The sequence below is a fragment of the Oreochromis aureus genome, linkage group 1 (genome assembly GCF_013358895.1).
Source record: "Oreochromis aureus strain Israel breed Guangdong linkage group 1, ZZ_aureus, whole genome shotgun sequence".
Lineage (NCBI taxonomy): Eukaryota > Metazoa > Chordata > Actinopteri > Cichliformes > Cichlidae > Oreochromis > Oreochromis aureus.
In genome coordinates this window covers 6,625,431-6,638,226 of record NC_052942.1, presented here as the reverse complement: position 1 = coordinate 6,638,226, position 12,796 = coordinate 6,625,431, and the positions used below count along the sequence as shown (strand labels likewise).

Sequence of the window (12,796 nt, the reverse complement as noted above, 5' to 3'; positions counted from 1 at the left end):
AGAAGCTATGTGATACTGCACAACAGATTATTGGGACAACACTACTTCAGAACTTACCTTAGAGTCCTCTGATTTAAATATTTCTTCAACATTAAAGTAATGCGCGTGGCCGCTGAGGTCTGCGCGTGGGTGTTGTTGATTTTACGCACAAGGAGATTTAATTGCAATCAAATTATTTGCTCGAATTATGTTTTTTCTTGCCCTCAACTTATGATATTAAGATCATTTCATTCAATTCGTAAAGAGTCAATGTAATACTATTAATACTGGAGGAAATTGCAAAACTGACATTGTCCAGATAAGATGAGATAAGATAAGATAACCTTTATTAGTCCCACACGTGGGAAATTTGTTTTGTCACAGCAGGAAGTGGACAGTGCAAAAGTTATGAAGCAAAAATTAGAATAAAATAAAATAAGAATAAATACAGTACACAACTGTACAGAATAGAATAAAATACTATATACAGTAGAATAAAATAGAATAAAATATACAATAAGATAAAAATAGAATACAAATGCTATATACAACTGAGTAAAAATACAACGATGCCAGAAAAGATTATTGCACATTAGTGTTATTGCACATGTGTGGATGTGTGTGTTTGATCAGTTAAAGTCTTTGTTGTGGAGTCTGACAGCAGTGGGGAGGAAAGACCTGCGAAATCTCTCCGTCCCACACCGTGGGTGCCGCAGTCTCCCACTGAAGGAGCTGCTCAGTGCTGTCACAGTCTCATGCATGGGGTGGGAGATTGTCCAACAGGGATGACAGCTTAGCCGCCATTCTCCTGTCACTCACCACCTCCACTGGGTCCAGAGGGCATCCTAGAACAGAGCTGGCCCTTTGGATCATACTAGATACTAGATACATACTAGATACTTAGCTAGCTGTGTCACCATGTGGGACAGCTGGCTGGTAAAAGCAAGATGAACTTAGATTTCAAGCAAAGTGAACTATCTTTCTTTTTCTTTTTTTATTCTGTCCTGTCCTGCAGTATAGCTGTCACTTGGAGAGCTGTCAGTATATTTGAAAATGAACCTTTTGCTCATCTTTCAGTTTGATTTCCCGTCGTGTAGTAACTGTTGGTGTTTGTGTTGTTATTAGACATGATGAAACACATCATATGAAAAAAAGTGCTTAAAATACTCAATTTTTTTCTTTTTTTCAAAAAAAATCAAAATGTGTAATTTGTTGAGCTGAACTGTGATGTCCCCAAGTACACTGAAACCATGTGCCTTCTTCTTGCGTCGTCCCACTAATTTCTAGTCTCTGCCAGTATTGCTGCAGCTTTTGAATTACAGTAGTCAAGCCTGGAAGTAATAAATGCAGCTTGATGATTTGTTTTATGTCTTAACAAATTACACAATGTGAGTAAAGATTTTCAACTAGAATATTTCTCAAGTACAGTGAGGACAGGCTTTCTTTATATTAATTAATTTGCTGAAAAACTGTATTAGATATAACTTTGGATGGAACTGGCATTTCCCACTATAGAATCTGTAGAGTTAACATACTGCTGTCAATGTGATGCCTAGCCTTGTTCACTGTGAATAGGTCAGGCTATATTGACAGCAGTATGGTGAATATCTCACACTGATAAGAACAGCTGATGTTTTTCTTTCTCAGACAGACTAACAGATGATTAAACCCAGACTCCAGCGACGTCTCAACGCATTTATATGCAGGGTAATTCTTACTTTTGCTTTTTAGAAATGTCAGTGAATTATTTGCCTATATTATTTTTAAATCTAACCATGCTGTAGACAGTGAATCCAAAAGCAAAGAATAATCAAAAATATCCCACCACTTACAAAAACACCTAGATACATGTGCTTGACAATAATAATAGATGGAAATGGATTCATACTATAGACGACATTTTACCCTATGAGCACTTTATCTCCTCGCATCCACAGACAAATTAGAATCATCAGTTAACTTAGGGAGCACATCTTTTGAGGAAGGTCGAGGACCTGCACAGGCATGTTGAAAACATGCAAACTCCACATGTAAGCTCTATCCTACTGGGAGACTTTAATCCAGAACATTCTTCCTGTGTAGTGACACCACTATGACAGCATAGGCAACAGTATGTCCCATCTGTCATAGGATGGAGAAGAGGTGGAGTGGACAGGCCATCACATTAACAACACAGAAAATAAGGCGAAAACACTCATTAATACCAGCAAAGAATTTAGAGTCATCACTAAATTGTGCTACCTGTTTAATGCAGTTGGGTACCATGCTGTATCAAAGCTATGAAGTACTGTTTACTAAAAGTGGTCCAAATATTAACAAATCAATTCAATTCAATTTTATAAATGTTTTAATATAACAACAGTCACCTGAAGACCCTTTATATTGTAATGGTAAAGATTCTACAATAATACAGAGAAACCCCAACAATCAGACATCTGCGGCTGGTTGGGAATGACGGGAAGAAGACAGGACAAAAGAAATACTGTGGATAAGAGCCAGGGATTAATAATAACTAATAATTAAACGCAGAGAGGTATATTAACACATAGTGAGTGAGAAAGGTGTGAGAGAAGAAAAAACACTCAATGCATGGGAATCCCTCATCAGCCTAGACCTATTGCAGCATAACTAAGGGAGGATTCAGGGTCACCTGATCCAAGGCCCATGGTTAAATGGATCAAAGATCCATTTAACAGGAAGCCGATGAAGAGAGCCAATATGGGAGAAATCTGCTCTCTGTACCACAAAAAAAAAAAAAAAAAAAAAAAACCCACAAAACCAAAGTTGAAATATGAGCAGAAATGAGTGATTTCTATGTGGAAATATGTATGTGGAAACACTTATGTCTGCAGTACCTTCAACGGTATTACATGCATAGAAGCTGAGAACATAGTATTTCTTTGCAGCATATTTGTCAGACAGTCAAAAGCACTGGAAGTATTTTGTGATGGTGCAGATTTGTAGGGGTGGTGATGGCGTACTTGGTAAACCATGTTTTTCACCTGTAAGTTCAACAGTCCCACTACCAGTTAAGCGTCTCGCGGTGGCCACTTTTCTGCTTGTTTTTTTAAAGTTATTTTCCTGAATTGACTCACATTCAGCCATTTTATAGAAACAGTGACAGCACAGAATACAAACTGAGCTGACAGTTTGTATACACTCAAAACTTACGTATATGTATCTGAATACTGCATGCTCTTATGACATTCGTGTACACTAAACCTGTGACAGATGCAAAGTTTCACACAAGTTGCAATGACTCACAGTTTTCCATCTGCAGTGATAACACTTTCTCTTGTGTTTGCACCTTTTGACACATCCTGTTATCTTTGGTGAGCCAGGGAACAGTATAAAACTTGACAGAAAGACGCTCACTCATCAGCGTTTCAGGTAAGAACCCTGTCTTCTGTCATCACCGCAAACTCCATCATTCACATGCAAATTTTCTGTGATTTCTTTGAAATTTTGCATTTTAAGTACTTTAATGTGCATGAGGTATGCTGCTTGATAACATACAACAATGTGGTCTATATCACAGATCTTTTGCAGCCATGTTGGTTTTCTGTTGATCTCTTGTCGCTCTGCTGCTGCTGCTATCCTCTTCCTGGGCTCAGGTAGAAACTTCCAGAGACAACCATGCGTGTTAAATTAAATTGTGTGGAGGGCAAATTCCCCCTGATGCAAAAAAGTATTACATTTGAAATAAAAAATGCTATTAAATAAGTAATTGGTACAAAGTGTTGTATCAGTTTTATAATGAGAGTTTTGTTAGTTGTGTTTATTTCATTGTGAAATGTATATTTCAGTTGTTTTCATTTTCCAATGCCCCTTTGCTTTTCAGTTACAGTTACAAACTAATGTCTCTTTTGTCTGTTCTTTGCAATGTTGCTGTGGCTGAGTACAGGAAGGTAAGAAACAAATAATTGCTTTTTATGGTAGAATTTGAAAGTGACTAGTAAGGGAACATTTGTGACTGTTTTTTAAATTCTATTTTTTGTGCTATTGGATATCAATTAAAAGAAAATTAAGCAGCAGTCAGTCCATTTGAAGTAAAAGCTATTCAGTTGTAACTGAGCTGGTGTGTTCAAAATCATAATGTCTACTGTGAATATATTATGTTATGCAGAGATTCCTAGCACTGACCAGGACATACCCAGAGAGCTCTCTGTAGGTCAGCTGCTGGAGAGAGCCAACAGAAACTACAGTAAGTTGGTAACCTGTTTTAGAACAGACAAGCATACTTGCACATATTTGTTGCAGCAGCATTGGGGGTACAAAAGTGGGGATGTTTGCAACATGGATTTAGTGTAATTTGACAGTCTTTTGGCTTTTCCTGTTTAAAGAAAAAAGCTTTTATTTAGCAGCTTCGGGTCCACACATGATCCAGATCACAAGTGCTAATAAAAGACATGCAAAATGGCTCTGGACTGGCTATTTTAATTACCCACTAGACTGGGGTCACATAAATAAACCACTGCTATTATGCATGTCAAAGACAGGGCGATGCCTCTGTTTTTCTTACAGCACCTGACATTGATGAGCCTACATTAATCGGAGGTGACATTGCTATCAAGTCTGAAGCTGACAGAAATGCTGACCCATGCACCTCCAGAAGCTGTATGTGGGGAAAGTGGAGTGATGGGAAAGTCTATGTCCCGTACTACATCGCCAATCACTACTGTTAGCATTTTTTTTCTTAATCACGGAACAGGCCAATGCCAAGTTATATACAGTGTTTATGCCTGGTGGACAACAATTCATCTTTACACTGAATTGTTATTATAACATTTCTATTTGTATTAAATCTAATGACTTTCAGACTCTGTCCTTTGATACCAACTAACCGAATATACCATAAGCACTTTCCTGAATCAATAACCTCACATATACACTATCAGTTAAAAGGTTGGACACACATTCTCATTTAATTTTTTCTTTATTTTTACTACATTCTGCATTGTAGATACACACTGAAGACATCAAATATATGAAGCAAGATGTATGAAATTATGTAGCAAAGAAAACCTGAAACAGTTTTCACTTCACAGGTGTGCCTCGTCAGGGTTTATTTGTGGAAGTTCTTGCCTTCTTAATGGGGTTGGGATCATCAGTTGTGTTGTGAAGAAGTCAGGTTGGTACACAGCTGACAGTTCTGTCAGCTGACAACTGTAAGAATTCATATTATGGCAAGAACCAATCAGCTAAGTAAAGAGAAACCACAGTCCATCATCACTTTAAGTTTAAGTTCAGTCGGTCTGGAAAATTCCTAAAAAGATTGAATGTGTCCCCAAGTGCAGTTGCAAAAACCATCAAACGCTACGATAAAACTGGTTCACAAGAAGACCGTCCCAGGAAAGGAAGTCCAAGAGTCACCTCTGCTGCTGAGGATAAATTCATCTGAGTCACCAGCCTCAGAAATCACAAGTTAACAGCCCCTCAGATTAGAGCCCAGAAAAATGCCACATAGAGTTTCAGTAGCAGACACATCTCTACTTCAACTGTTCAGAGGAGACGGCACGAATCAGGCTGTTATGGTCAAATAGCTTCTAAGAAACCACGACTAAGGAAAAGCAACAAGCAGAAGAGATTTGTTTGGGCCAAGAAACATAAGAAATGGACATTAGACCAGTAGAAATCTGTGCTTTGGTCTGATGAGTCCAAATTTGAGTTCTTTGATTCCACCAGCCTTGCTTTTGTGCAACACAGAAAAGGTGAATGGGTGGTTTCTACATGCATGGTTCCCACTGTGAAGGATGGAGGGGGTGTGATGGTGTCGGGGTGCTTTGCTGGTGACACTATTGGGAATTTATTCAATATTGAAGGCACACTGAACCAGCATGGCTACCACAGCATCCTGCAGCGACATGCCATCCCATCTGGTTTGCATTTAGTTGGACCATCATTTATTTTTCAACAGCATAAATGACCCCAAACACACCTCTAGGCTGTGTAAGGGCTATTTGACCAAGAAGGAGAGTGATGGAGTGCTGCGTCAGATGGCCTGGCTCCCACAGTCACCTGAGCTAAACCCAATGGAGATGGTTTGGGATGAGATATAGATCGCAGAGTGAAGGCAAAAGGGTCAACAAGTGCTCAGCATCTCTGGGAACTCCTTCAAGACTGTTGGAGAATAATTTTATGTGACTACCTCTCTCATTGAGAGAATGCCAAGAGTGTGCAAAGCAGTAATCAAAACAAAAGGTGGCTATTTTGAAGAATCTACATGTTTTTAGTTATTTCACACTTTTTTGTTTACTACATAATTCCATATGTTTTCATTCATAGTTTTGATGGCTTCAGTGAGAATCTGCAATGTAAATAGTCATGGAAATGGGGAAAAAACATTAAATGAGGTTTTTTTCTTTTGAGTGGTAAGGTATGTGATGTAAATAACAAGTGTTTAAACTTGACAATAAAAAATGGGGGAGCAAATTTTTCTTGGAAGAATATTAAAAATAGAAGAATACTGCAGTATCGTGCACAGCTCACTGAGATAAAATTAGGAAGTTTTGGTTACAGTGATGTTTGAAAAAACTTCCCCTGACGTGTTTATCTTGTCAGCTTCCCGTGAGATTGCCATCATCACTTGTGGACTAGAGTCCTTCTCTTCAGTTTCCTGCATTCGTTTCAGACCCTATCAGAATGGTGATCGTGAGTGGCTGAGCATCGAGTCCAGAAATGGGTAAAGCTCCGAGTCTGACCATTTTTTTTCATTCTTACCACCTTCGGTGAGCCTCATGCCTCACATGTACAGCAGTTAGTAGGGTTAAAAAAATTACCTGGAGATTCTAAGTTTTCTATTCTAATTTTAAAGTATCACAACTCCTCTTTTGATTAGTTTATAATGAAAGAAAACCCATTCTTTAATCACTATATTACAAAGGAAGTGATAACAAATGTTTTAGGGACGACTAATATTTTAAGTAGCCAATGAGTGACTACTGGCCAGTTGAAACAATATGGATTCAACATAATTCATCATATGTTGAAATACATTATTGTTGTCCTACGAGGCATATAAAGAAACATTTGCCTTACAGATGTACATGTGCAAAAGGCTTTTGTGATTTCTAAATATTGCGGGACTTTTCTGTTTTAACAGCTGCTACTCCTACGTAGGTCGCTAGGGTGGTGGTCAAACTGTGTCTCTAAGCCGTCAGGGCTGTCTTTACCACAGCACTGTCCAGCATGAATTACTCCATGCCCTAGGCTTCAATCACGAACAGACCCGTTCTGACAGGGACAACTACATCAGGGTGTACTGGGAGAACATCCTTGATGGTCAGTCACCATCACCATTTTCTGTGCTAATTTGGATTTTGTGTTAAATTAATTCGAAGGGCAAAGCAGTTCTAGAGAAAGAAATAGTGTGACTGAGGTTGAGAGAGATTTTTTTCTTTTATTGCACCGAGCTAAAGTTCAGTAAATAAAATTAAAAAACTAAAGATGATAGCATAATCTGTCAACAAAGATTAATACAACTTTAGAATAAACCTGTTTATGAATGTGTGTGTAAATGGGCTAATGAGGCTCGTAGTAAAAGGCACTTTGAGCAGTTAAAGCAGACAAGTGCTACATAGGTACTGATCCATTCACCGCTTAGAGCATTTTAGTTATTTCCAAAGTGGTTGCGGCCCTTTCAATCATGTTTTTATTGCCTTATATCTTTAGTTAGTTTTTATTGTTAGTGTAGTTCATTTTTCATTCATTTGGTTTACTTTTAAAGACCTAGTTATAGTTTTTAGCTTAAAATTAGTTCATGATAATAACCCTAAATGGGGTGAGGTTCAATGGATGCTTTATTAAAATGATTATACATAATATAAAAATGTGCATTTGTTAGATATTTTAGTTCCCACACCTCATGCACACATATCTCCTTATTCTCACAGACATGGAGTACAATTTCTATAAGATTGATACTCTAAACCAGGGAACTCCTTATGACTACAACTCTGTCATGCAATATGAGAGGTAAGAATAAATTCATACTTTTATTTACATATGTGTAAAAAAGTATGAAAGTAACATAAGTCCATGGAAACTGTGTGTGAAGTTTGGAATTTGGGTGTTCCTATTATTTTCACATGAAGAAACCATCAACTGTCCCTACAGCATACTGCTAGCAGAGCAGAGCCTCTACACAATCATAACTTGTCTGTGCATACCTTCCTATACAAGAGTGTTTAGTAAAACCAGTGCAAATATGCTTTCAAAGATTAGAACATGATGTACTGAGGAGCTAAATCACCAGAAAAATGAAATTAATCAAAATTAACTTCATTTGTTTTCAGGTATGCCTTCTCCAAGAACAACCAACCCACTATGGTGCCCATTCCTAATAGCAATGTAATGTTGGGTGGGGCCACTCAGATGAGCAAAAATGATATCGATAGGTTGAACAGACTCTACCAGTGCTGTAAGTATACTGAACCAAAGACAATATGCAAAACACACACAAAGTGATGCTGTATTGCAATCAAAGTCAGCTAACTTTAAAATCACAAACTGTGTCTGAAAAGACAAACTCTGGAGGTCTTTAAAGCTCCTTTCTTGCATGGAAATCCCTTCCTCTTATACTTTCAGCTCTAGTTTTTGGGGGTGAACCTGGGTTTTCATTCTGTGTAAGAAATATATCCCAATATTAAGCTGAAATTAAAAAAAAAGCTTAAGTCTCATGCAAGAATTTTGTTTGTCCTGAATTTCCTCAAAAGGGCCTCAAACTAACAACAGTTCATGTTCATATGCCAGCACCATCTGTAGCTACACAGAGAGCCACATAGAAAGGAGATCAGGGTGAACCATCCAATCAAAGGTTATGTGGTTTTAAGCATGAAATTGTTTGATGTTTGATGACATCAAACCCTACGAGGAAAAAGAGTTGGATATGGGGTATATTTTGGGTTATACAACCAAAAGCATTAAAATATAATGCTGTCTGTTGACAAAGAAAAAGAATAAAAAAAGAGCAACACAAATCTCATTTTACTTTCCAGAATAAGCTTCTTTTCCTAATTATTTCCTGCCTTTTCATCTAAATTCTGAATCAAGAGCAAAATCTTGGATGAATAGTGTGACATAAAAAATATCTTTCATAATTTTGGAACATTTGATGAGAAGATCCTGTACCTCAATAAAAATATTTACCAACAGCTCTGGCAACATATTCATATGACTTTCAGTTGTTGGATTGCATACAGAAGTTGAACACTTTTATATATGAGTCATATTAACAACTATCACTAGCAATTTTGTCACCTTGAAACACTGAGAGCAACATTGCTTTCACAAAGCAGGAGACCCAAACAGCAACATTCTACTAATAATAAAGATAACAGGACATAGAGATACAATTCAGGAGTTCAAATCAATCACTTGAATTACTTTCATGACTTTTCTGCATACTTTTAACCTTTTTGTTTGCCGTTTTCTTGAACAACAATTTCCAATTTAAGAGTGTATTCTAGGTTGCTAGTCTTTCCTCTACTTTATCAGCAGTCATATTCAACTGGCAAGCTCTCAAAGCATCTATCAGCATCTTTGTTTGGGCTTCAGCTCCTTGACTCTTCCCCCACTCCTTGAGCAGCTCCACTGCTGTCTCCTCTAGATCTGTTGGATGCTTCTTAGAGATGGACTCCAGCTTGGTTTCACTCAAACCTAATTTGCGGCCTAGTTTTCGCCAACTCTTTCCAAGATTTTCTGCAATTACCTCTGTGGCAATTTTCAGTTTTGCTGAAAAAGGAGAAGAACATATTAACAGGTTAAATATAAAACATTTTTCTGATGTGGGTAAATTTTCAACTTTAAGATACTTTTAGCAAACCAGGGCAGCCATCTAAACACCCTATCAGGAAACAATGAAATGTGGTCACTAACAGGGACAACTAGAAACAAGCCTTTAGCATGAAAGCCCATCTAAAACTCCCTGTGTAAAGACCTACTTATAATTCCACTTATCTAGTCAATGACTGTTGCAGACGGCATAAGTCTGCAGACAATACAATACATTCCTGATGTATTTATGGTTATACATACAACAGAACAAACCTTTAACTATGTGTTTAAGCCAACCAAGTTGGCAGTTCAAAATGCTGCAGCAAGAGTACTGACAGGGACTAGAAAGATTGAGCATATTGACTTCTCTTATTTCTCTCACTAGCTCCCTGTCAAATCCAGAATCAAATTTAAAACTCTTCTTATCACATACAAGGTTTTGAATTTTCAGGCCTCATCTTACCTTAAAGCCTCCATTTTACAGTTTCACCCCAATATTCAATTAAATTTTATTTACGTAGCACCAAATCAGACAACAGTTGCCTCAAGGGACTTTTTATTGTAAGGTATAGACCCTATAATCAGACAAAGAAAACAGGGAAAACTCCACCAATCATATTACCCCCTATGGGCAAGTGATGACAGTGGGCAGGGAAAACTTCCTTTTAACAGGAAGAAACCCCCAGCAGGTTTTTAAAACTCTGTCTCTCTCCCATGGGTGTCTTTTATCCTGTGTGTCTGTGCTCTCTTCTCTTTCCTCTTACCCCCAGCTGGTCATGGCAGATTGCTGTCTTTGCAAAGACATGGCCTGGGCATCTTGCAAACACTGAGTCTATCATCAACTCAGTCAAACACAGTCAAAGTCCAGACCTCAACCTAACTAAAATTCTGTGGTGTGATGTTAAGACAGCTCAGAATAAATTAATGCCTCCATAACCTTTGGTAAGAAGAGCGGGAAAGACTTCCTCCACAATTATGTGAAACACTGAAAGTCATACAGAAAACCATTAGTTCAAGTTACTGCTGCTGAAGATGGTTCTACAAGTCACTGAATCGTGAGGTGTACTTAGTCAGCATAGAGGCTTGTGATAAACGTTCTTTTTTTACCTGGTACATCCAGGGACTTTTTTACTAATAAGAAGACAAGATTTTGGAATGCCGTAGTTAAGTAATAAATATTATTACACCATAAAGGTAGTTAAATAATAAGCTAAAGTTATTGTACATTACAAAAATGTCTTGATTTTGAGGTGGTCAGGTGGAAACTATTGTGGGATTTGGGTAATTTTATATTGAATGACACAAAAACAGAGTCTCAGGCTTCTGAACACATTTTTGGTGGAAAGATTTCAGGATTGAGAGCTTTTCATTTTCGCTTTGCAATCGGTGTGCAGGAGCAAGTGTGTGACTAAGCCAAATCAAAGGGTGGTTGTTAAACAAAACAGCTTCTCCACACAGAGGGTTATTCATTTGTCATGTCAAATGTCAATCTACAGCCTTCATACTGTACTGTGACAGCATTTGCCTCCTTTCTCTTCAGTAGTTTACCCTCCAATGACTAGATGATTTCACAGATGTGATCAACTGTCGACTGTATTTGAGCCTTGTTAAGTATGGGTGGAAGCTCAGACATAGTATAAATGACTAACTCAGTCACAGGACTCCAGTGCTTTCTTTGGCATTCTTTGTATAAAATTCAAATGACAGTATTTAAGAAATGAAGATCGTGAGAGGACAATGTTTTATCGCTTAAAAAATAATATTTGAATAATGTTTGGCAGTAAATGGAACAGGCTCCAGCCGTGTTTTCCGAGTGCTACGATTCATACAATCAAACATGCTGGTATCTAAAGTGAAAGTCACTCATAGACTTTATGTATAAATCAGCGTCCATACTTTGTAGCACGATGCTTTGCAGATGTGCATTATTATTACTATTATTATCGTTATTTTTGTCTTCCCCCAAATTTGACTGTGCTCACACACCCCGTTCATATCGTACTTTAGCTTACCTTTCTCCTCCTCACTCAGGCCATCGTCAGGTTCGGGCTGAATATTGAAGTTGTCTATCTTGTCCGAGAGATCTTGTCGCTTAATTTCTTTGAGAAGCTCTGAAAGAAAGGCCGTGTTATCTTCTGCCAGTTTGCCTCTTTCCCTGAAAAGCTGAAAGAGTTCCCGACCGCTGCCGATTTTTTCCAGATTTCTTTTCCCGATCTCTTGTTGAACCAGGAACTTTATTTCATTCAGCTGATCAGCAGACATGGCGTTAGAAATCTCTAACAAAACGCTGTTAAACCGTAAAGAGCTCATGTTGACACGGACCGAGCACAAACACAGGAGAGCCTCTTAGCGGTTGCCTTTTACTTTCATTTCGGTGAGTTACGTCTATCCGGCGTGTCTGTTGTTAAACTTCCGTTTACCAATAACCAATGGAAACACAGCACACGTACAACACTATCGGCATTCATGGAGGGAAGTGTTTGCGGGGATGGGAAAGGTTTGGGGTAAGCCTGCTCACATGGGCCGTTTATCAATGCCCAAGTACGCGAGTACGTACTCGCGTGCTCGGTGAGTACGTACCCGCCGAGAACGCACGGGAGTACGTACCCGCCGAGAACGCGAGCACGGACTCGTTGGCCGTTTCTCAATTCTCAAGTACGCGAGCACGGACTCGTGATTTGTACAGTCGGAACACCAGCGTACGTGATGATGTCACAGGTCCGGAGTTTTTACTGCCGTCCCCTCTTAATGTAACTGTAAGTAACATGTTATGAAGCTTACCTTTAATCACAGCCAAACCGGTTTACTCAGGAACAAATAAAACACTGAAATGAACCAAACATTAACATTTAGAAGTGATCTACGTGACTTATATATCATTTTTAACCTCAGTAGTGAAACCTCTATTAATAAAAATAGTGTACATGTACATACGTGTACATACCTTAATAAAAACAAGCAGGTGAGATGTTAGAACGCTTTTATTTCTATTGTAGTGGACACTCAATACTATAGACAGCTGCTGGGGTTTCTTTAACCTCAG

General features: G+C 38.3%; 1 protein-coding gene and 1 pseudogene across 1 annotated transcript; one reads left to right on the top strand and one right to left on the bottom strand.

Moving 5' to 3' along the window:
* The first annotated feature begins 3,376 nt into the window (after positions 1 to 3,376).
* LOC116323705 lies at positions 3,377 to 8,481 on the top strand (annotated as a pseudogene).
* Positions 7,761 to 12,391, bottom strand: fadd (Fas (tnfrsf6)-associated via death domain). Its single transcript, XM_031744108.2, has 2 exons — positions 11,766 to 12,391; positions 7,761 to 9,711 (listed from the first exon to the last, which is right to left on the bottom strand). Exons 1-2 carry the CDS (start codon positions 12,061 to 12,063, stop codon positions 9,443 to 9,445), a joined length of 567 nt encoding a protein of 188 aa, XP_031599968.1. The 5' UTR covers positions 12,064 to 12,391; the 3' UTR covers positions 7,761 to 9,442.
* Positions 12,392 to 12,796: the final 405 nt, after the last annotated feature.